General features: G+C 45.5%; 1 protein-coding gene across 3 annotated transcripts in view; it reads left to right on the top strand.

The window, feature by feature from the left end:
• The window catches only part of RETREG1 (reticulophagy regulator 1), a 116,961-nt gene extending 91,751 nt beyond the window's left edge, over positions 1-25,210 (top strand). For 2 of the 3 annotated variants that reach the window (XM_040434261.1, XM_040434263.1), the window contains 5 exons: positions 11,853-11,937; positions 17,808-17,945; positions 18,903-18,985; positions 19,292-19,418; positions 23,121-25,210. In XM_040434261.1, the coding sequence (XP_040290195.1) occupies positions 11,853-11,937; positions 17,808-17,945; positions 18,903-18,985; positions 19,292-19,418; positions 23,121-23,584 (897 nt within the window). In that variant the 3' untranslated portion in view covers positions 23,585-25,210. The remainder of the gene's footprint in view (positions 1-11,852; positions 11,938-17,807; positions 17,946-18,902; positions 18,986-19,291; positions 19,419-23,120) is intronic. The other variant, XM_040434262.1, reaches the window with a different exon arrangement.
• The last annotated feature ends 539 nt before the right edge of the window (positions 25,211-25,749 follow it).

Genomic DNA, 25,749 nt, shown 5'->3' with positions numbered 1-25,749 from the left:
AACTTTATCTCACTGTGATTTTGTAGTAAAAAGATCTCAGAGAGGCACGGAGCAATATCAATAATGCTCCGTGCTTCTTCTGTCCGCAGAGGATGCCATGCATGGCATCCGCTCGTGTGAAACAGCCCCTAGGGGGTATATTGCATACTTCCCAACTGTCCCTGATCGAGCAGGACAATCCTGGATTTTGGAAGCTGTCCTGCGATCCTAGGAAGGCTTCAGCCTGCTCTTCCCAGCAGACAGGTGTAATGCAGTGATGTCATCGCACCTGCTGAGCAGAAGAGAACACAAGCCGGGAAGTGATGTGCTCTGTTCATAGGGAAAATGGGACTAGGCGAGTATTACTTTTTTATTTTATGATAACTACAGGGGAGGAACTAGGGGGAACACTATTGTAAGGGTGCAGCATTGTTGCAAGGGGGCAGCAGTATAGTAAGGGGGCACTAATGGGTCAACACTATTGTGGGGGAGCACTAAGGCAGCAGCATTATTGTAAGGGAGCAGCACTATTATAAGTGGGGCACAAAGGGGGCAGCACTATTGTAAGGGGCACTAATGGGGCAGCACTATTGTGAGGGCCACTGATCTTGTCCTTTCTTGGCCTTTTCAGAGGATGGGAGGTATGATATTGCTAAGGCCTCATGCATACGACCGTTGTGTGTTTTGCGGTCGATATGCGTTCCAAAATTTGCGGAACGGCACGGACAGCCATTGATACAACTGCCTATTCTTGTCCACAAAACGGACAAGAATAGGACAGGTTATATATTTTTTGCAGACCACGGAACGGAGCAACTGATGTGGACAGCACACGGAGTGCTGTCCGCATCTTTTGCGGCTCCATTGAAGTGAATGGGTCCGCATCCAAGCCGCAAAAACTGCGACTCAGATGCGGACCAAAACACTGGTTGTGTGCATGAGGCCTAAGGCATTTACTATGTAGAAAGGTTGGTAGAACTATTCTGGCACATGTAGTGATGTGTGAATACTTGTCCTTTTATGATTAGCACATGGTGAGGCACAGTCTGTCACATCACACATTCCATCATCTGTAAAACGTATGTACTATATAGCAGTATAGTAGCACTACATGACTCATTATCATTATTATCAGTATCATTAATCATTATTTTAATTATCATATAGACGTGTCGATGAGTCAGATAAAAGTGGCTTCAAATATTATCCATTTAGTGATGGGTGTTTTATTAGTCTGGGACATAGAATGTAACCAAGACAGCAAAGCTATGGGTTATAAAGGGTGACTTGCTGTAAAATCAGGGGCAGGTCAGGCTTGGGGCCCATGGTAGTCTGGGTAAATGTGCTGTACACTTGGCAAGCTAAAGATAGGGTAGATAGGGAGTCCCCTATTTAGAATACAGGCATAAAAAAAGGAAAAGAGAGATGTAACTAGGATGTGATACCTCAATAAGGCTCCAAAGCAGTGGGAGTACCACACCCATGAAGATAGTTCAATTGTTATAGTTGTACACCCACCGTTAACAGTTGTAGGTTACAACGTCTCTTCAACCGCTACAGACCTTAAGGCTACATTCACATGACCGTATGTGTTTTGCGGTCCGCAAATTGCGAATCCGCAAAAAAAATGGATGGCATCCGTTTTTTTTGCATATCCATTGTAACAATGCCTATCCTTGTCCGCAAAACGGATAAGAATAGGACATGTTCTCTTTTTTTGCGGGGCTATGGAACGCGGATAGCACACGGTGTGCTGTCCGCATTTTTTGTGGACCCATTGCATCCTATCCACACAAAAAACAGAACGGACACGGAAACAAAATAGGTTCGTGTGAATGTAGCCTAGGAGGAAGGAATGGTTTGGTAAAGGGATACTGTGTCAGGCAACCCTCTGCAATTGAAACCGGTGTCGGGCAACCGTATGAAACCACAACAACAGTGTAAACAGAGGCGCTGTTTATGGATGTAGATTGCATTGTGTTAGTGCAGATAGCCACTCGAGAGGGGGGATACAAGATAAGCTCAAGACACTTGTTCCCCTCACCTCCCGTGCCAAGGAAGCACGTCTGGTGGTTTACCCTCAGCTGTCTGACAGATGCATACCATATACTTCCAAAACTGGGGCTGTATATACATTTGCATGACGCATTTCAGGGATACAAACCAGGTCCTCTTCTCCAGGAGTGTCACGACTGCAGTTTTTACAATAGTGGATCGCAACTGCGGAGTAATATGATCAATCAGATATGAATCTCAGGCGTCACTCACAATCTCAACGGTGAGTTAGAGATTCTACCATTACGTGATCAAGCAACACAACCACAATTCAACACAGTACTATTGCTTCATAGACGGTGGTTAGTAGATGAAACACTATTTATGCAGTGGCTGCGGCAGGGACAATGTTAGGGTACGCCACAGTACTATTGCTTCATAGACGGTGGGTTAGTATATGGAACACTATTATGCAGTGGATTTAGCCTGCAAGCAGGCAGAGGAGAGGTGCTCTCTCTCCTAAAGGGTACTTGCGATTGGCAGTAGCTGTGTGATGGGTGAGACTCCCGGATGACTGTAGTCTGAGGACTGAGCGGGTCCAATTTCCAGATGGTAGCTGTGTAAAGAGCAGGGTCCGGTTTGGTGGATAGTCCAACACAGGTTCGTGAGGCAGCAGGCGTTCTGACAATAATCACAGCACGCCATGCCGCCTCACGAGTGCCCTTAAGTAAGACCAGGAAGTGCGAAGGGATCGCAGACTGGTCGGGATGACTTCCGCGTTCCACCCTGGAACGCATCTGCCACGCCACTCCCCGGAGTTCGCGCGACTTCCGCGTTCCACAGTGGAACGCAGAAGATCGCGGCAGACGAACAAGAGGCCGCCCAGTCGGTGGTATTACAGTATCCCCCCCTCAAAGGAACACCTCCGGAGTTCTCCGTGGGAGTAGGCCGATCCGGATACCTACGATGGAACAAACGGGTCAACCTAGGAGCATGTACATCCCGTGAGTCTTCCCAAGAGTCATCTGCAGGAGCATAACCCTTCCATCGAATGAGATACTGTATAGATGATCCCCTTTTTCGGGAGTCGAGTATTTTGTCGACTTCGTACTCAACCTCACCCTGGACCTCAATTGGAGGGGCAGGAGGAGAGGCCCTAAGAGGGAGCCGGTTAGGTTTGTATGGTTTGAGTAAGGACACATGGAATGAGGGATGTATTCTCCAGTTGGGAGGAAGAGTTAGGCGTACCGCATTTTGATTCAGGATTTTCTCGATGGGGAATGGGCCTATGTACTGGCGACTGAGTTTTTTTGTGGGCACGTTAAGGCGGAGATTTCTCGTGGACAACCACACCTTGTCTCCCACACAGTATGTGGGGGGACTAGAGTGTCGAGTGTCATAATGTCTTTTTTGACGTTCTTTCGCGGTCTTTAGGTTGTCTTGTACTACGAGGGAAGTTTCTTTTAGACATTCGAGGTAGTCCTGAACTGCAGGAACATTACCAGGTAAGTAATCAGGTGGTAGGTTGGTCGGGTGGAACCCGTAGTTGGCATAGAAAGGAGAATATTGAGTGGAGGAATTCATTGAATTGTTGTATGCAAACTCGGCTAGAGGCAGTAGATCAAACCAGTCATCTTGGAGATGGCTGCAATAGCATCGAATGTACTGTTCTAAACACTGATTTGCTCGCTCTGTCTGACCGTTAGTTTGTGGGTGATATGCGGTCGACATCCTGTGGTCAATTTGGAGGGCTGTGCAGAGTGTCTTCCAAAATCTTGATATAAATTGACTGCCCCTGTCGGAGATAATCCCGGCGGGTAACCCGTGTAAGCGGAGGACTTGGCTGAGGAAGGTCTGGACGGTTTCTTTTGATGATGGTAATTTTTTAAGTGGGGAGAAGTGGGCCATCTTGGTTAGTAGGTCGACAGTAACCATGATGGTGTTGCAACCCTCTGAGCGAGGGAGGTCGACTATAAAATCGACAGAGACAATCTCCCAAGGTCTGGTGGGTGTGTCTAATGACATCAGTAACCCATAGGGAGGCTTTCTATCGGTTTTGGTGGAGGCACAGATATCACAGGTGGAGACATATTCGTGGATTGATTTGGACATGTTTGGCCACCAGAATTTTCTACGTACAAGCTCCAGCGTTTTGGTGATGCCCGGGTGGCCCGCTAGGGGTGTGTCATGCATGAGTCGAATGGCAGAAAGTTGCATTCTAGGAGGGATGTAAAGTTTGTCGTCTTTGAAAAAGAACCCATCGGTTGATGTCAATTTAGGAGGAATAGGAGGATCCCCTTGAGAGGGAGCGTGTTTTAAGAGCTCCTTAAAACCCGTGGCGAGTCCGACGAACCGGTTTGCCGGGAGCAATAAGGCAGGAGGCTCTGCGACAGCGCTCTCTTCGTATAACCGGGAGAGGGAGTCAGCTTTTGTGTTTTTGGAACCTGGTCTGTAGGATATGTGAAAGTCAAAACGATCAAAGAAAAGACTCCACCGTACTTGTCTTGCCGACATGGTTTTGCAAGTCCTGAGGAACTGTAAATTACGGTGGTCAGTGAAAATCATAATGGGATGTTTGGCACCTTCCAGGAGATGTCTCCAGTTGCCCAGAGCATCCCTAATAGCCAACAGCTCTTTTTCCCCAATGGGGTAGTTCTTTTCAGCAGTATTAAGAGTTCGGGAGTAGTATGCAACTGGGTGCAGAGGTTCAGAAGAGGATGGTTGTTGAGATAAAACTGCCCCTATGGCGAGGTGGGAAGCATCAACCTCTAGAACAAAATGGAATTCGGGGTTGGGCAATTGGAGTATGGGAGCTGAGGTATATTTTTGTTTGAGTATTTCGAAAGCCTCTTGGGCCTCGGAGGACCATGTAAATGGTATTTTGGTACTGGTTAGTCTTGTCAAGGGTTTTACTATTGCCGAGAAATTTTTTATGAATTTCCGGTAATAGTTGGAAAAGCCCAAAAATCGTTGGAGTGCTTTGCGTGTGTGAGGCACAGGCCAAAGCTGGATGCATTCCACTTTGGAGTGATCCATCTGAATCCCTTGGGGGGAGATGTTATATCCCAGGAAGGAAATGGAAGGCTGTTCGAAAATGCATTTCTCTAATTTTGCATAAAGGGAGTGAACCCGAAGACGGGACAACACCCATCTCAGGTGCCTCCGGTGGTCGGTAGGACTGTCCGAGTACACCAGAATGTCGTCCAGATAGATCACGACACAGACGTCCAGCAGATCACGAAAAATATTGTTAACGAAATGCTGGAACGTCGCGGGGGCATTGCACAACCCGAAAGGCATTACCATGTACTCGAACAGTCCGTACCTGGTTCTAAAAGCAGTCTTCCACTCATCCCCCTCTCGGATCCTGATCAAGTTATATGCGCTTCTGAGATCAAGTTTGGTGAAAATACGGGATGTTTGTAACCTCTCGATCAGTTCGGGGATAAGTGGAAGTGGATAGCGGTTTTTTACAGTAATTTTGTTGAGTCCCCTATAGTCAATTATTGGTCTTAATCCTCCATCTTTGTTTTTTACAAAGAACATCCCTGCGCTAGCAGGGGAGGTTGACGGCCTTATGAACCCCTTTTTTAAGTTCTCGTCTAAGTAAGCCTTCAGGTGGGCTAATTCAGGTTGGGAGAGCGGATAGATACGCCCCGTAGGAACAGGACTGCCCGGAATGAGATCAATAGGGCAGTCATAGGGTCTATGTGGGGGGAGTGTGGCAGCTCCACATTGGCTAAAAACGTCTTCGAATTCAACCAGATGGGGAGGTAGCCCCGTGGGTGCAATCTGCATGATTGCAGTGTTTGGATAACAAGTGGTGGTACAGTAGTGGGAATCCAACTGCACCTCCCCTTTAGGCCAGAGAAGAGAAGGTTGGTGAAGTCTGATCCATGGAAGCCCGAGCACTACCGGGAACATGGGGGAGGAGATGACATCAAACATAAGGTGTTCGATGTGACCCTCTCCACAGGCCACCAGCAGCGGTTGGGTGTGGTGAGAGATTGGGCCTGAAGGGGATGTGGACCCATCTAAAAAAGTAATTGTGACCGGTTTTTGCTTCAATGTGTGGGGTATTTTATTGGACTTAACCAGTTGTGAATCTATAAAGTTGCCACAGGCTCCGGTGTCTATCATGGCCTTAGTGATGATCCTCTCGGTATCCCACTGTAGATTGAGAGAAATATATATGTAAGAATTGCGGTGGCAAGGACTACGTGTCAATTTGCAGATATGCATTTTCCTACCTCCTGTCTTCTTTTTAACCGCCGGGCATTCGTCCACTACGTGGTCAGGGGAGGCACAGTAGAGACATAGGTTCAATGTGCGTCTCCTGGCTTTTTCAGTCGGCGTGAGAGGTCCCCGCATGGTTCCTAGCTCCATTGGCTCCTCCTTAGGGGGAGGTCTGGCTCCTCTTGGGGCTGGTGTGGGGGTGAAGACCCTTTCCGCTCTCCGTTCACGGAGGCGGCGGTCAATCGTGATAGAGCGTTGGATTAGCTTATCTAAGGTAGAAGGTAAATCGTCACGGGCAACCTCATCTTTTAAGGGCTCTGAAAGGCCGAGGCGGAACTGGTTACGAAGACTGAGATCATTCCACTCCGTCTCCCTAGCCCAGCGTTTAAATTCAGCAATATAATCTTCAACTGGTCGTCGAGTCCTCTGATGGCCGTCTCAGCGGTCAATTGTTTACTAGAGTCATCATAGAGGAGTGCCATGGCCTCCATGAATCTGGGAAAAGAATCTAGGACCTCATCCTCTTCATCAAAGTAGGTCTCGGCCCAGGCTCGGGGTTCCCCTTTAAGGTAGGAGATGAGTGTGAGTACCTTTATACGGTCATTGTAATAAGTGCGAGGGCGTAGGTCAAACATGAGTCTACACGAACTTATAAATTGACGAAAAATCTTCCTATCCCCTGAAAAAGGTTCGGGGGCGCAGACCTTGGGTTCAGGGGCCTCTCTGGGAGTTGCAGCTCCTATGTTCTGATTAACCAAAGTACGCAGTCTTTGATTCTCTACCTGCAGGTCCTGCATAGAGGTGGATAGGGTCTCGACTCTCTGAGATAAAGTAACCATATGTCTAGTGAGTTCCGCTGGATCCATCTTTTTTTTATTATTAGGTGCTGTGATACTGTCACGACTGCAGTTTTTACAATAGTGGATCGCAACTGCGGAGTAATATGATCAATCAGATATGAATCTCAGGCGTCACTCACAATCTCAACGGTGAGTTAGAGATTCTACCATCACGTGATCAAGCAACACAACCACAATTCAACACAGTACTATTGCTTCATAGACGGTGGTTAGTAGATGAAACACTATTTATGCAGTGGCTGCGGCAGGGACAATGTTAGGGTACGCCACAGTACTATTGCTTCATAGACGGTGGGTTAGTATATGGAACACTATTATGCAGTGGATTTAGCCTGCAAGCAGGCAGAGGAGAGGTGCTCTCTCTCCTAAAGGGTACTTGCGATTGGCAGTAGCTGTGTGATGGGTGAGACTCCCGGATGACTGTAGTCTGAGGACTGAGCGGGTCCGATTTCCAGATGGTAGCTGTGGAAAGAGCAGGGTCCGGTTTGGTGGATAGTCCAACACAGGTTCGTGAGGCAGCAGGCGTTCTGACAATAATCACAGCACGCCATGCCGCCTCACGAGTGCCCTTAAGTAAGACCAGGAAGTGCGAAGGGATCGCAGACTGGTCGGGATGACTTCCGCGTTCCACCCTGGAACGCATCCGCCACGCCACTCCCCGGAGTTCGCGCGACTTCCGCGTTCCACAGTGGAACGCAGAAGATCGCGGCAGACGAACAAGAGGCCGCCCCGTCCGTGGTATTACAAGGAGCAATCATAAAGAACCAGTTTTTTTTCTGATTGCTCCCGAAGGAGGGGATCTGTCTGTATCTCTGAAATGTGTCGAGAGAATAAATATACACCACCAGTTTTGGAAGTCTATGGTGTCCATCTTCCTTTGCGTCTTGTGTCTCCCTCTCAGGTAATATGGCCATCTGCACTGACACAATGTCGTCTACATCCATTAGTAGGGCGCCAATTTTCTGTAAATATTAGTGTTACTATAAGCGTAGAGCCATATGGGGCAACAAAATACCTGAGGAATCCGCAGCGAGATCCACGCATGTTATATGTGGATTTGTCACAGATTTTGTAGCTGCTTGTGCCATGTGCATAGCAGTGGAAATCCATACCTTAAATTGTCATGCTGTGGATTTGTAAAATCTCATCTACATTTATGGTACTCTAATACAATGCGGATCTTGTGCCCACAATCTCACACTGGAAAATTCACATGGTATTCACCATCAGTGATGGCCAGTTCGTCGTGTTCGCCCGCGAACACATGCGAGCTGCCATCTTAAATCACAAGTCCGGCAAGGCACAGGTAAGTCCTGTGCCTTGTAGGGGGAGGGAAAGTAGGACCCAGGAGACCGGAGACGCTCTCCAGGAAGCGGCTACAGAGTCACGTGGGACGCTATGTCTGACTCTGAAACCCCGCGGGACGTCGTGCTAGGTAACAGCCACACTGAATGCCGAGCCGGGCCGGCTGATAGAAGAAACCCTCACAGGACACAGCCGGAGAACCCAGGAGCGGTAAAGTACAATATCAGTACGACTAACACCGTGTATTGAGGGAAAGTTTATCCCTAACTTACCATACTAATCCTGCCATTAACCTCTTGTGTTGTCTGCTTGTGCAATTTGTGAGGGATACCTCACCATCCGATACCCTACAAGTGTGGACTTACTGGCTATATACTCTGCATACTAAAAGTGTGGACTTACACGTTTATTAAATTTTAGTCAGCAGGTTGGCTATATTAGGCAGTTTTGATTGCTGTGCCATCACAATTGGTTTTATTGCTGTGCCATCACAATTGGTTTTATTGCTGTGCCCTTACAATTGGTTCATTACTGGGTTATTTACTGAATTTATTCTTGTAATTACTATTTTATTCTTCTAAGTGGATTTCTGTGTATTCCCATATAGTGAGTGCCCTTCTCCCATCCATTTTTATCAAGTCCTTACCTGTGCCTGCACCGCGAGCAGGTCTGAAACAAATGCGGTCACCGGGAGCAGCCGCCGGGGGCCTTCATCGGGCTGTTCTCGGAACTGCCTGCTTCCGGTGACCGCATTTGTTTCAGACCGGCTTGCGGTGCAGGCACAGATATGGATCTACCTGTGCCTCGCCGGACTTGTGATTTAAGATGGCAGCTTGCATGTGTTCGCGGGTGAACACTGCGAACTGGCCATCACTGTTCACCATGTCTGAATATACTTTAAAGGTGTATTCTGGTTAGCACTAAGAAGGCAGCATTATTGTAACAGAGCAGCACTATTGTAAGGGGCACTAATGGGGCAGCACTATTGTAAGGGGCACTAATGGGGCAGCACTATTTTGAGTGCCACTGATCTTGTCCCTCCTTGGCCTTTGCAAAGGATGGGAGGTATGATATTGCTAAGGCATTAACTATGTAGAAAGGTTGGTGGCACTATTCTGGCACATGTAGTGATGTGTGAATACTTGTCCTTTTATGATTAGCACATGGTGAGGCACAGTCTGCACATCACACATTCCATCATCTGTAAAATGTATGCAGTATATAGCAGTATAGTAGCACTACATGACTAAGTATCATTATTTTAATTATCATATAGATGTGTCGATGAGTCAGATAAAAGTGGCTTCAAATATCAGCCAGTTAGTGATGGGTGTTTTATTAATCTGGGACATAGAATCTATCCAAGACAGGAAAGCTATGGGTTATAAAGGGTGACATGCTGTAAAATCCACACGGCAATGTGGCTTTGTCATGGATTTTGCAGCTGCTTTTGCCCTGTGATTGTGATGGAAATGCATACCTTAAAATGTTATGCTGTGGATTTAAAATCCACACCACAGGTCAATATTCACTGCAGATTTTTTTTCCCCACAGTGTGTGGATGAGATTTTGTAAAATCTCATCTACATTTCTGGTATTGTAATACACTGCAGATATGCCGTCCACAATTTCACATTGGAAAATATGCAGCGTACCCGCCACGTCTGGACTAATTAGTATTCTGAGCCATAGATATAAATAAGGCTACTTTCACACACGTCATGGATCTGCAAAAACGCTTCCGTTACAATAATACAACCGCATGCATCCGTCATGAACGGATCCGGTTGTATTTTGTCTTCTATAGCCATGATGGATCCATCTTGAACACAATTGAATGTCAATGGGGGACGGATCAGTTTTCTATTGTGTCAGAGAAAACGGATCCGTCCCCATTGACTTACATTGTGTGCCAGGACGGATCCATTTGGCTCTGCTTTGTCAGGCGGACAGCAAAACGCTGCAGGCAGCGTTTTAGTGTCCGCCTCCAGAGCGGAATGGTGACTGATCGGAGGCAAACTGATGATTAGGACCGCTTCTAAGAGCCCTGAACGGATCTCACAAACGGAAAGTCAAAACGCGAGTGTGAAAGTAGCCTAACATAACATTTTATAGTTTCATTTTTTCTTTCCAGTGTGTCCGTAAGTTGTATCAAAAAGTGATGAGGTTGAGACGCCTGATTTCTCCTTGTTCTGCACACTGAAACTAACACCTAGAAAACAGACTAGGAGCTTGATTTCTGAAGACTGCATCTTGGGGACCAGGAGGACCTGTCATGTGAAGCATTGCAGCTTAAAGGGGTATTTCCATCTCAGACATTGATGGCATATCGCTAGGTCACCTTCCATTGATCACTGTGGGAGTTGTGAAAATAGCCAAGGGCACTGGCTCAACTATTTTCGGAACCCCCATAGCACAGAATAAAGAGCACGCTGCTCATGCGTGGTGTGAGCTCCTTTGCGCGGCCCTGTTCTGGAGATAAGAGTGGGTTCCTCCAGATCTGGGACTTGTACCTATATGCAATTGATGCCATATTCTAGCGATATGCCATCAATGTCTGAGATGGGTATAACCCTTTCAAGGTACACTTAGGAGATATATCATCCCTATACGCCATAAAACTGGTTTAAAAAAAGTTGCAAACCCTGGGTCTTTGACTTTTTAAATGCCATTTGTGCAAAAAGTTTTGGACAAATGGCATTTTACTGCCGGCCTCGCCACAAAGGGGACATGGTGTGGGCCTTGGAAGACTTATCATCTTTGACACTGTAAATCATGACTGCTACATTAGCTACAAGCTGGTGTAGATTTCATTGACTGCCAGAGGTTGTTCTTATTTTATGACAAGGCATGCGCCTTGTCATGAATTAATCGCATCCTCTGGTAGCTGGGGCGAACTGGCCATAGACCCTATAGGGAAATTTCCTGGTGGGCCGATAACTAGGGGGCCACCTGCCGGGCACATAACAATCTGATGCACTAAGCATTCATTAATGCTAGGAACATCAGGTAATAGGCTCAGGTGCCCTCTTGAACTCTGAACTCAACTGTATCACCATCCTCAGGACGGTTGAATACTGTGATGAAGGTGGCAGTATTTTGTGCGGCACTGTGGTATTTGCTTCTGCTGGGGCGGTATTTTGTGCTGCACTACAGTATTTCAGGCCCCACCTACTTCTGTGGCCCTGCCTACTTGTGTTGCCCCTCCCTCTGTCAATTTGGACCTGCCTACAACATGGGGCCACTTTTAGTTTTTTTTTTCAGGGCCACTTTAAGTTCCCAGCTCTCCCATGTCCGGTGGTGCAGGGAATATCTTCGCCGGTCTTGATAAATCTGCCCCTTATTAATGCAATAAGATTTACTTGCTTTCCAGTGGAAGTTAACAGTTGACAATAAGTATCATATCTTGAATTTTATTAACATTAACATTTTTAACATGATAACTAATGTCCTGAAGTGATGTTTTGTATTTTTCAGTTTTGCCTTTTGGTCTGCAGTCTATGTACATTTCTCATCCTTTTGGGAAGCTACATTCCTGGAGTTGTCCTCTCCTACTTCACATGTGAGTACTTGAAGCATGCATATAAAAAAAGAAAAAGGTACGGTGACTGTATGTGGCCAAGCCACGCCCACCCACAACAAAATTGCGCGGCTATTGGATTCCGCAGGTGGGTGGGTGTTGCTTGGCAGCATGCATCTGACTGCACCAAGGGGTAATATCCTTAGACAAACACTTTTGTGTGACAACAGAATGATAGTCACAATTTTTAACACATTGGGGGACATTTAATCAAATTACACCAGTTTGTCACAAAAAGTTGGAGTGCATGGTTAGGACCACATTTAATAAGTGTTTGAGTTATTTTGTCTGGTTTCACAAGGGGAGTGGCCTGCTGGATAGGGGTGTGGCTTAAAATATAACAATGTGCGCCAAAATTGAGACACCATTTTGGCAAAAATTTCTGGTGTCAGGTAAGCCAATTAATAGGTGTTATAAACTTAGGGGGTATCAAGTGAGGCAGTTTTCTGGTGTCGAAAAGTGACCATTTTTCAGCCTAAACCCTTGGTGGAAGAGGACGGGCCATCACGGCCTAACAGACTCATCATAATTTACAGCAGAAAACTGGTGTCAATTTTACCCAAAATGTGTTCAGATACAGAACTGTTTGCATAGACACATACCTGTGGTTCACCTCATCTGTTCCGGAACTATGAGACTTTTTCTTAGTGTACAAATTAAGCCTTTGGTGCAAAACGGTCATCACCGTTGCTCTTGTTGCACCAAAGCTTTACTGTGACCAGCCCCTCCCTGGCTGCTTTGCCACTGTCAAACAAAGCAGCCAAGGAGGGGCAGGCCACAGAAATGAACTGAGCTTGGGTGCAACAAGAGCAATGGTGACGCCCTCATTGCACCAAAGGTCTAATTTGTATATTAAGAAAAGGCATCTTAATCTGGGAAACAAGCCTCGGATCAAGAAAAGATAAAGAGTGAATGATAGCAATGTGTCTTTGCAAATAGTTGTATAGGGAGGTCTCTGGTGGCAGAGTCCCTTAACGCTAGTTAACAATGATATGGCAGTCTAATACTGCCACCAATTTCCTGATGAACAAGCAAACGCTCGATTATCGGGCAATCAGAATCTTCAGCAAGCTTAAAAAATATTGTTTGATGGCAGCAGACCGTGCTGTCTAATCCCAATCTGCTGCTGGCAAACAACCATGGGGACAAGTGATGGAATGACGATTGCTCCTCCCCTTGTTGTGGAGGAGATCGCTGCGTGTAATCGCAGCTGTCTCCTCCGCTAGCGAGCAGGTGATTGTCCGCAAGGAACTCTTCCTCCCCGACAATCACCTGCAGAATCGGCTGGTGTAATACAGCCTTATGTCTCGTTCACACATCAGTGTTTGGTCAGTGATTTCCATCAGTGATTGCGAGGGAAACCAGGTGTGGCTCTAAACACAAAACAGGTGCAGATCTTTCCCTTTTACCTTATGTCTATGGAGGCTCCAGTCCTGGTCTTGGCTCACAATCACTGATGGAAATCACTGACCAAAATGAGGTTTTAGGTCCCAGATTTACAGGCTGAACAATACGCTCCTTTAGTTTTGTTTTCAGTACTGTTCTGTAGGTAGGCACCTGTTGTTTCTGCCCCTCCAGATAATAGCAGATGACTGATAGGCTTCACATAGAGCTGATAGATATAGCTAGCCATAGATAATAGCTGAGAACCAGTGGACTTAAAGGGGTTGTCCGGGTTCAGAGCTGAACCCAGACATAACCCATTCTTCCCTCATTCAGCTGTATCGCACAGGGCAAGGGCTTTTTCTTTAGATCCGGTGACGTAACGGGTCTCTGTATGGGAATGCTAGGTGGAGGCTTCCGCCTAGCAGTGATCCCGATGACATCACTGGCACTAATGAGTGGTCCTTAGCACTACCCTAGCCTGTAAAACAGTCTAGAGCAACTCTATAGACTGCCCATTAGTGCCAGTGACATCACTGGGATCACTGCTAGGCGGAAGCCTCCACCTAGCAGTGTAAAAATGTAAGCAGAATAGCCCTTGCCCTGCATCGCTCCGATGCTTCTCTCATATGAGCTGAATGGGTGAAGAAGGGATTGTGTCCTGGTTCAGCACTGTATGACAATATAGAGGCTAGGAACAGGGGCGTAGCTAAAGGCTCATTGGCCCTGGTGCAAGAGTTCAGCTTGGGCCCCCGTCCCTTAGTGCTTGTTGGCAAGGGGCAGGGGAGCACATAGCCTTCCTGCGGCCAGAAGCAAACATTGAAAGGGCACCCTCTCAATCTAAATTCTTGACCTAACCCCTTCCCTCCAGCCAGAGGTGTAAATTGACCAGTATGCACTTTCTATAATGCCAGTGTCTTATGTGGCACAAGGGTCTTTGGGCCCCTCAGGCTCCTGGGCCCGGTAGCGACTGCTACCTCTGCACCCCCTATAGCTACGCCCCTGGCTAGGAAGCTATTGTGCTCTACGCGTTTCAACGCTAAGGCCCCTTATACACGATCAAGAATTCCGCGCGGGTGCAATGCGTGATGCGAACGGAATCTGGACCCATTCATTTAAATGGGTGTGTGTACATGAGCGGTGGTTTTCACGCATCACTTTTGCGTTGCGTGAAAATCGCATCATGTTCTATTTTCAGCGATTTTCACTCAACGCTGGCCCCATGAAAGTGAATGGGGCTGCGTGAAAATCGCATCGCATCTGCAAGCAAATTTTCACGGATGGTTGCTAACAGATGTTGTTTGTAAACATTCTGGTTTTTATCACGCGCGTGCAAAACGCAGTAAATCGCATTGCACCCACGCAATAAAAACTGAACAAATGAATGCGATCACAAACAAAACTGAATGGCTTTGTTTGCGAAATCGCGCAGTTTTCACTGAACGCATCCGGACATAATCCGTACATGCTTGTCTGCAAGGGGCCTAAGTTTCAGTGCATCATCAGGATCACTGCAGCTACATATGGAAAGGATTTTCTAGCATATCATAGAGCGCTGGCAGCAATTGTAACGTGCAGGACAGCATCCATCCAAGGCTGTACCGATGTTTACTCATTATGAAAGGGTGCGCCCCTCTCATAGGTGGGCACTTGCTATGTGGAGACCAATCCGATTTTGGAGGTGTGTCCAAGCATATAGGGCCATGTATTCGGACAGTGGATAAGATGTAGTATATATAAAATATGTATCCACAATCTCCCGCTGAAAGTGTCCTGCCCATATAGGCTATATAGTTCATGTGGAATTACAGGGGACATGATATTGTGTCAACTAGTAGCCCCAGAAAAAAGTCTGTGAGGTGCCCTATAGCTGCACTCATATTTAATCAATGAAGCAGGTATATACAATCTGCTCATTGAGTCCATTTGTTTTTTCAGTTTGCCGGTGAAATATTGATCCTTCCTCCTTTCTGAGCAGTGTGTTGTCCAAGTCCCCTTTTCTTGGGGAACCATGACTTGCTCGATGCCCTAGAATCACAGGACCCTTGCATCACCTTTATGTTTCTCCCAGTATCTGGCCGCTTCTCACATCCCCCAGATGTTCTCCTAGATGAAGCTTAAGCTCACATATAGTATTGACAACATATTGTGCACCACAGATACAAGTGATCAGTTATATCACCCCAATTTTGCAGTTTACAGTATAAGTGTCCTTATACTGTATGTTAGCCCAGCGGAGATGATCGTGACGGTTTCGGCCACTCACAGGACACAGCCACTGCATTTGTATTTGCCTACTATATTTTGTGTCAGCTATGTTGGTGTTTCTTTTGACTGGAAACACCTGTGGCCAATCTGTCCTTTACATTTCTACCTCTGCAGTGTGTGATTGTTGGGGCCTCTCCAACCAACGACTGTATGTCAGGGTCTGTGCTCAGGAGGCACTAATATTTAGAAATGATGTCCTACTTTGTGGGTGGTGTCATAGGTACCAGTAATACATGGAGTACCACTATTCTCGTCGGGCATGTTTGGGCTAGCATGGGTTCCCGATTGCTACTCTGGGGAAAGTTGGTATGCATCATTCAAGACTTGTTCTGGGTAGCCCCGCTTCCTGAAGCTCCCCCTTAAAGTGTCTGCCACTTGTTTAAAATCTGACAGAGCAGAACAGTTTCTCTTTGCCCTAAGGGATTGCCTTTTTCTACACCCAGGGATGGCTGCTTTCCCATCTTCGAAGGTTATTTGTTGCTTTCGGCCTATGGAACATACAAGTTCCAATCCTCCCATCCTTGTCTTAGATACTAGACAGGTAAAGGAAGGTGATCTTACACTCGTAAGTGATAGAGGTGAAAAACAGCCCAAGCGTGCTAACATTTAACATGGCAACAAGTCTGCAAATTGCTTCTCCTTTCCCTACCATAAGATGAACACATCATCTATGAAGTGCAGCCAAAGCAGGACACATGGTGTCCACTGGTCCATGGGGTCACCGAACACTATCTCTCTCTCCTACCAGCCCAGGTAGAGGGTGGCATATGGGGGTGCACGGGAGCTCACCATTGACACCCCTCTGAGCTGGTGTAAGATTTTGTTGTTAAAAGACATTGCTTCACCATCACAAAGAACTCTCTGGGATAGGTTAATAATCTGTAGGTTGTCAGCTACATCAGCTGGTTCACTGGACTTTATTGTTGGCCCTTTCTCTCCCATAGCAGGTACTCTGATACTGGGGGCCCTTTCCCTAAAAAGAACCCTCCTCCTATTACCAGCTGCCCTGCCTCCTCTCTGATTCTCCTTGTGAATCTGTGGTCTGAGTGCTTGTGCCCCTCGATTTCCCTCTTGTTCATGGTCCCCTTCAGAATCAGTGTGCAGAACGCTGGTATTTTTAATACTGTAATCAAACACTCTCCCATCCCCCTAGAATAGGCCATCAATATATTATTGGTATGTGTCCACGTGCTGGGACTCCATTCTCCACTGAGATGAATCAGTAGTATCCTGTACTTACTGTATGGGTACACCAAGTCTTATTAGACACTCTCTAGCCTTCTGTACCAAAAATATTCTCAAATGCTATTTGTGTCTGTTAGATTTAGGTCTGTGGTCGATGCCAGCGGCTCTCCTGCTGTGAACACCATCCCATCTGCCATTCTGCTTGCCGGTGCCCTGTCCATGTTTCTGCCTCCATGCTTCTGCCTGATTCTCTCTTAGACATTTCCCTTTCCCACCTTTGGCTTCTTAATGGGCTAATGCGTGCACTACCAAATCCTTCCCCAGCCAATGACTGAGGGTTCCAGGGTATTTAATACACCCCCTCCAGGCAGAGGGTGCCTGAGCTTTAGGTTCCCTGGTGACCAGCCAAAGGTATTCAATAGTCTAGTGCTATTGCGATTTACCTGCGGTATTTCCTGCCATGTTTCAGTCCAGTACCCATCCTGCTTGTGTGCTCCTGCACTTCTAGTTCAGTTCTTTGTTTTCAAGTCCCATACCCTGTCTGTCTACCTAGTCTGTGCTGCAGTCTAGTTCCCAGCCTGCCTTCCTTGTGTGTGCTTCACCACTACCCCGCCTGTCGGTCCTGTGTCTAACCTCTACCACGTTAACTGTGCGCTGCCTGGACCTGAAAAAATAGCCTTCAAACCTTAGTGACTGTTCAGACTGTACCTGTGGATTTCGTGCATTTCTGGTGTATTTTGTGTATCCTGAGCTTCTGGTGCCAACTACACCGGGAATACCCCAATAGGTAGTCGTCTGGTCCAATCCCTTTATAGGGGTTAAAGGGTGAATACCGGGGAAGCACCAGAATAACACCCTTAGGGTTAGCCCGATGCCAGACCGGTTAGTTGGCACAGTGGGTCCACATTGACTGGTCAGTAGCATTAGATATGTACATTTGTAACACTGATTTTAAAAACAATAGTATCATGAACCATTCACATCAGTCATCTTTCATGTTTTTTTTTTGTATTCAGTATTGTGTGCCTTCTTGTGTCCATTATTGAAATGCAATGAAATTGGACAGAAAGCGTGCAGCAAACTGAAGCCAGTTCTGCAGAAATTGGACTTTGGGTTGCAGTCATTTCTGAGCCTGTGGATGAAAGCCAAATCTAGTAAGTGTATTTGTTCTAAACCAACAAATAATCGTAAGGTGCCCTTCAGAAGCTGGCAGCTGAACACTTAAAGGGGTTTTCCGAGAGTTATTTCACTGATGACCTATCCTCTGGGTAGGTTATCAGTATCTTATCTGTGTGGGTCCGAGACTCCCACCGATCAGCTGTTTGGGAAGGCAGCAGTGGTGTTTGACCCCACCGATCAGATACTGATCACCAGAGGATAGGTCATCAGTAAAAAACTCTAAGAAAACCCCTTTAGGCTATCTTCCTGCCCCCTATCCCATACATATACATTCTCCTTCAGCCAATAGCTATCTCTCCCGACTCACACATACTGTACACGCTTGGTTCGGCTGAGGACAGAGAAATGGCTAATGTGTATGGCGTCCCTTAGACCATTTAAACACTACACATAAAAACTATGGTTCTGGGTACGTTCACCACTGCTGTATATGCTGCAAATTTTCTCTTGCAGATTTGTAAGCAGAAAATCAGAGTGGATGAGATTTTACAAAATCCACAACCGAATTCGCCCATAACTTATCTGTACTGATTTTCCCTGGAAAATAGGATAAACATTTCCAGTATGATATATAATATCAGAAAGAAGTCATAATTATTCATATTCACCAATTATCACAGAATAACATTTGTAGACTTGTGTACTAGATACTAGTTATTGCATCTTATGCACAAAACTAAATATCAAAGAAATACCAGTGACTAAAACACTTATGGGGTCATTTATCAAACTGGTGTAAAGTAGAACTGGCTCAGTTTCCCATCGCAACCAATCAGATTCCACCTTTCATTTTCCAAAAGGAGCTGTGAAAATAAAAGGTGGAATCTGATTGGTTCCTATGGGAAACTGAGCCAGTTCTACTTTACACCAGTTTGATAAATGACACCATTAAAATCTGAAATCATTTAAATATGTATTTCCATATTTTGCAGAAAAAGATACAAAAACGACTACAGCAGAAGACAGTGAATTGGAGATTTCTGCATTGTGCCCTCAGGTGACTCATAATAAGGAGGTTATTATTATACACAGCTATACAGTCTGCTTTATCATATTTTATACATGTGACTCATAATAAGGAGGTTATTATTATATACAGCTATGCAGTCTGCTTTATCATATTTTATACATGTGACTCATAATAAGGAGGTTATTATTATACACAGCTATGCAGTCTGCTTTATCATATTTTAAACGTTATGTTTTAGTGTTGATTTTTTCCACTATTGGTTCTAGAAATGTTTTGCTGTCCAATTTTTTTTTGCTCATTCAAAGTAGGCAAGTAAGAATGGCATTACAATATACGATTCTTGTTGTCTAGCTCAGTCCAGAAGCAGCAGCTAAAGAACTATCCATTTCTGGCACAGAACCCTCCGACTTGTCCTGGACAGAGAATGGGACATTCAACCTCTCAGAAGGGTACACTCCGCAGACTGATACATCAGATGGTACGAGTAAAAAAATCATTGCTATGCTAATATTGTCATATAATCAGCTTACAAACCTGAGCTACGTATGTAACCATCACGTACTATGCTAATTGTAATCTCCCCACTTTCAGATGAGCAACAAAATCCAACAAATTCTAACATGCTCAACCTGCAGCCCTCCAGCTGTTGCAAAACTACAACTCCCAGCATTCCCGGACAGCCTACAGCTATCAGCTAGTATACTTTAGGGCAGGCATGCTCAACCTGAGGCCCTTCAGCTGTTGCAAAACTACAACTCCCACAATGCCCTGCTGTAGGCTGATAGCTGTTGGGTGTTTGGGCATGCTGGGAGTTGTAGTTTTGCAACAGCTGGAGGGCTGCATGTTGAGCATGCCTGCTTTAGGGGAAATGTTTTAAAACCAGTGCAAATTAAAAGTCGTTGTCCATGTGAACCAATCAAGATGCTGTTTTCACCTTCCGAAGGACCTCAGAAAAATGAGAGGTCTTATTGGTTGTATGGGAAATTACTAAGCTTTTGCTTTGCACCAGTTTTAATATATCACCCTTATTGGGAATTTAATTAAACTTTTTTTTTACTGTCAGTAAATGGAAACATTAAAGGGGTTTTGTCACTTTACACTACTCGTTTCCATGGTTATGACTACCCTGCAAAATTTGGGGGGTCCTTTATTCAACAAAAATACGCCTAAATTAGACGTATTTTGGGTGCAGATTGCAGCGCAAAGGTTCTTTTGCACCACAATCTGTGACTTTTCCCACCTCCGGCCAGGTCTAAGAAAGTGGAAAGTGGAAGGGTGTATGGGAAATTACTCATTTACTGTCTTATTCACCATTTTCTACGCCTGTTCTTAATGTAAGACAGCTATGTAGCTGTCTTACATTTAGAAGCAGCGGTGGAGGCCGGCACCTCTACATAACTCTGGCGGATCCACTGCCAGCGCAGGACCTTATTAAGACCAGCATCTAAAACACTGGTCTTAATGTGCCCCTTGGTTGCTTGCAGAGCTGTGTGGCTTAAGACAGTGTATCACTGCGGTCTCTTATCTAGCCATATACCTGTGTTAAATATTTTGTTTCTGAATGTGATATAAACAGTAGTATGATGGATGAGGCCACAGGCATGGCAGTTTCCACTTAACATTTTAAAAAGGTGCCTTGAACAGAGAACAGTAATATATTGAAATGATAGATTTGGTAATCCAAAGATGTCTAGATCAGACGTTGAAGGAGCATGGTGCTCAGAGGATCTGCACATCCTCAATCATTTCCCAAACATCACTGGGAAAGGGACCAGAATAATGTGTTGCCCACTTTGGCGGTGAGAATCCAGAGGAAGAGACGATGTGGTACAATATCAATACTTTATTTGCAGAGCTGTAGCTAGGCCTTTCTTCACCCAAGGCAAAGGTTCAGTTCAGTGCCCTCATCCTCAATCTGAATATCCTGGCTCAGCCAAAGTGGCTTGTTGGCACCCTCCCTGGCAACCAGCCCCCCAGACACTGTCCCAGTTGATACCCCTCAGCAACACTTCTGTTATTTAAAATGTCCAGAGGTAATATATGTTGGCTTCTATGTACTGTCTACCTTCCTCAGACACTCATTACTTGCTAAATTTGTTTTTGAATGTTTGTTCTTCTGAGATTTTTTGACTACATGAATCAGTTGAACTCAAGTTTTCTCTAGCTTCTCATTTCCTGGAGGATTCAGCACTCTTTCATGTCTTCTCCACTGGTTGGTTACAATTATTTCCTTTATTGGCGATGCTACTGATTAATTAATTTTTAATCTAGGATGAAATGAGTCTACGAATACTTTGTCCTTTAAAGGGGATTACAGGGATAGAAAAACATAGCTACTTTCTTTAAATATTGGCACCACATAGACCACAGGTTGTATGTACTATTGCAATGAATGTGGCCAGGGCCGTCTTTAATATTGATTGGACCCTGGGCAAAAATTTATTCAGGCCCCTGGATCCCGCCTTCCCACACCTTAGTAGGCAATCACGCCCTCCACCACAACACACACACACACAAAATCCACACATCTGGTAGAGTACAGTGAATGACTGTAAATACTTCCAGTTCTGAAGACTCCAGCGGCTCAGGATCAGTGCTCTGGGCAGCTGGGCTCAGGCTGGAAGTGGGCACCGCTCTGCAGGAAGGAGACCAGGGCTCAGCTCACCCTAGTGTTACAGTGCCCTCCAGCACCACACAGTATGCAGTATAGCACCCTATAGTATGCAGCAACCCACAGTATGCAGTATAGCACCCTATAGTATACAGCACCACACAGTATGCAGTATAGCACCCCACACTATACAGTACCCCACAGTATATAGTAGAGCAGTATAGCAGCCCACAGTATACAGCACCCCACAGTATACAACACCTCGCAGTATACAGTAGAGCAGTATAGCACCCCAAACTATACACAATACAGCACCCCACACTATACAGTACAGCAGTATAGCACTCCACAATATACAGCACCCACAGTATACAGTATACAGCCCCCCACAGTATATAGCCCCCCACAGTATACAGTACAGCAGTATAGCACTCCACAATATACAGCACCCACAGTATACAGCCCCCCACACTATACAGTACAGCAGTATAGCACTCCACAATATACAGCACCCACAGTATACAGGCCCCCAGAGTATACAGCCCCCCAGAGTATACAGGCCCCCACACTATACAGCACCCCACTATACAGTAGTTTACAGTATATTAGCATAACAGCCCCTGTCACCTTTTTCTGATGTAATCTTCACAAAAAAAGCTCCACAGTTAAAGATGACCTTTCACCAGAATAAAACATCTAAACTAACTATACAGACATGTAGAGCGGCGCCCAGGGATCCCCCTGCACTTACTGTTATACCTGCGATTGGCCAGCGCTACAGCATTGGCCAGCGCTACAGCATGGGAGAATGAGACGCCGTCAGGTTCCCCTGGGTGGAGCCTAGCTATGAAAATACCGGAAGCTATACCGGGCGAACGGAGCGGCGCCCAGGTATAACAGTAAGTGCAGGGAGATCCCTGGGCGCCGCTCTACATGTCTGTATAGTTAGTTTAGATGTTTTATTCTGGTGAAAGGTCCTCTTTAAGGCAAACTTCTACAGCAACACTCCTGGTAGAACCTTGATGACCTCATAGCCATGTGACCAGTAATATTGCTAGGTTACTGGTCACATGGTAAAGATGTCATCTAAGGTCCTAGAGAATTACAGCTCTCACAGTACGCTGCCTGGAGTGCCGGCAGGCATGGCATGGCAGCACCCCCTGTGTAGCTTACAGCCTGACACCCGGGGCAGTGGCTAGCAGGGCTCAAGAGGCAGCTGCCTTGGGCCCCCCAGGAGCAACTGGGCCCGGGGCAGCTGCCCCTTGTTAAAGACGGCCCTAAATGTGGCCCAACTGCATTCCCAGACACAACAGCACAGACGGGTTTCTAGATGAATGCAGTCATGTTTTTATACTCCTGACCATACCTTTTTAAATACTATAAGTGTACCAATAATCAATGTGGGTTTCCTTTGTCTGATATTCAGTTCAGTGCATCTGAAGTTGTACTGTAAGGCAATAAAAAGGCATTGTACTAACAGATGAAAGTAAATCCAAAATGCTTCCTTATCCCACCCATATCTTTATGATACTGTATGTACATTTTTATAGCTGTTGCTCTTTAATGCAGATCTTGATCGACCAAGTGAAGAGGAGGCATTTTCTAGAGGCCTAACTGAATTCCCTTCTCCAGAAAATGGTTCAGGGTCCAATGATGAAGACAGTATAGGCATACCTTCAACGTTGAAGAGGAAGCATAAAAAAAGTCATAAATCAAGTGCTGAAAAGTGTTCCACGGCATCGCTGTCCACATTTCTGGGTAATGAGCAGCCCTATAACCTAGTCGCTAGTATGGCCGGCGAGGCCATCACCGCTGCTATCACTGACCAGTTACAGTCTGCCTTGCTCCGCTCACAGCCTCCAGCTGCCAGCTTCACCGAGGATACTGACATAGAGGAAGCTGATGACTTTGAACTTTTGGACCAGTCAGAGCTGGAGGATATAGATGACGAAATGGGACTTTCATCAAGCCAAGAATCAGAGGGCAAGAAGCCATCTCCAGGATTTCTCTCCAGTCTGCTTGGGGGTCATTAACATTTAACAATTTCCTTCCCTTATGTTATAGACTGTGAGGGAGAACAATTGAGAAGCCTCACAGAAGGAATCAAAAGAAGGTAAAATAAAGAAGCCACAAGATTACTTAGGAGAATTGCAAAAGCTTTAAGTATTGTTCCCCATAGAATGTGTTGTCACCTTAGACCCAAATTAACTATTGCGAAAACCTCAGCTGATCCACAGGCTGTATCCTTACTGCGTCTTGATTTGTCGCATGGAGTTGTGTATGTATACATGGCAAGTATGTGCCATAGTTCTTATATGTTAAAGGGGGATAAAAATGCTTTCGTGGCATTATATTTTAATCTTTTCACCTGTATATTACTAGGTTTACAAACAGATGGCGAGCTCCATCTAGCCAGAGATAGTCATAGGAGACTCTGATGTTGACTGATATACATATATGGATTTCTCTAGTTACTTGATGTCATTTCTCCCTGAACAGCCATAAAGGATCATATGCAACTATATACAGTTGTGCCGAGTGGACTTGTTTGCTTATCTTTGCACCTTAATAAATTAGACAGGTCATGAGATCTATGGTAAGAAATGTACCATTCTAGCTTTCACACGGAACAAACATAAAGCTGATGTATGATTTGACTGCATAACAGTATACTGCATACAGGGTTTCAACAATTGTTAGGTCACATATTCAGCTTAAACAGTCCACATTAGCTGGTGATCTATAATCAGTTATTTCATACTCTTTTGGAAGTTATTGGGAACCTCTCAGAAGTCTTGGTATTTCCACAATAGTTCTTAGCATCTTACGATGTGGACAGGTAACACTTTCTTTACAGTTGAATGCTTCCCATGATAGTGGAGGAGTCAATGATCCTTGAACACAATTGATGATGTCTACTAGAGGAGCTAAGCATTACCTTAGGTGGTAATATGACAGGGCTACTGTCCATAGCTATTGTGGATATGCTTGTATGTTCTCCATCTGAGCTATTCACATCTGTGTTGACTTTTCCATTATTCTGTTACATTTGTGGAACAGAAAAAACGGATCCATTAAATGGATTGAATGATGGTTCTAAACAGAACACCGTCTGTTTCTATCAACCATCCATTGAAAATAATTAAAATAAAAGGGAACACTCCATTCTGTCACATGTACATTATTTTTGGCAGACAAGTTAATGCAGATGTGAACAAGCCCTGACTGCATAAACGGAAGTACTAAAGACAATTGTAATGGTTATGTGGACAAAATTATACTTTGCAATGGCGGGAATTTAACACTTGTGCTAGAGATCCGGCCGGATGTTCTGGCAGAGAAAAGCCTGGCAGATCTCTCTGCATCCCGGCATTACCAGAAGCTTGAAATCTACGTCCGGCCCCAATAACCATAATGGGGGTCGGTGGAGATCCTGCCACAACCTGGCAAATATGCTGAGAATCAAGTGGGTTTTCTTCCGGCGGACTCTCAACATATTTGCCTGGTTGCGGCCAGATCACTGCCAGTCTTCATTATAATTAATGGTGCCGGACAGCGGCTTTCAAGCTTCCAGCAATGCCAGCATGCATTGTGTGGAACTAGCCTTACTTTCCTAAAATCACAGCATCCGATTACAGGTAAGACCCAATACATACTTACGGATTGATAAAAATCAGGACACTGAAAACCCTGCCCCAAAGAACGCCCAACTCCAACTGGAAAGCCCATTTATGGGTGGGGTTACCATTAGCCCCACCTATTTTCAGCCTAGCCTGAATTTGCCGGGACTGTCTGTGAAAACCAGGGACAGTCCCTGCAAATTCTGGAAAGTTGGCAACTATGCCCCTACATTTAAACACATAGGGCCTTATTTATCAAAATTAAGAGAAAAACTGTCTTAGTTGTCCATAGCAGCCAATCAGAGCTCAACGCTTTAAGAAATAAAAGGTAAGCTCTGATTGGTTGCTGTGGGCAGCTAGGACAGTTTTTCTGTTGGACAGTTTTCATAAATGAGGCCCATATGCTTCCAAACTGACCGAAGCTTCAGTTTGGTCCCCCTTTGTCTCGAAGTAAGGCCTTGTTCACATCTGGAGGCACATCGGTCATAATCATTGGTGGGAAAAATAGCTCCACATGCAGCGCTATTTTGCCCATCAAAATCGCATACAACTTTTCCTGTCAAAATGTCACTGACCTC

The sequence above is a fragment of the Bufo bufo genome, chromosome 5, assembly GCF_905171765.1.
Source record: "Bufo bufo chromosome 5, aBufBuf1.1, whole genome shotgun sequence".
In the NCBI taxonomy this organism is placed as follows: domain Eukaryota; kingdom Metazoa; phylum Chordata; class Amphibia; order Anura; family Bufonidae; genus Bufo; species Bufo bufo.
This window is presented reverse-complemented; position numbering and strand designations above follow the sequence as displayed.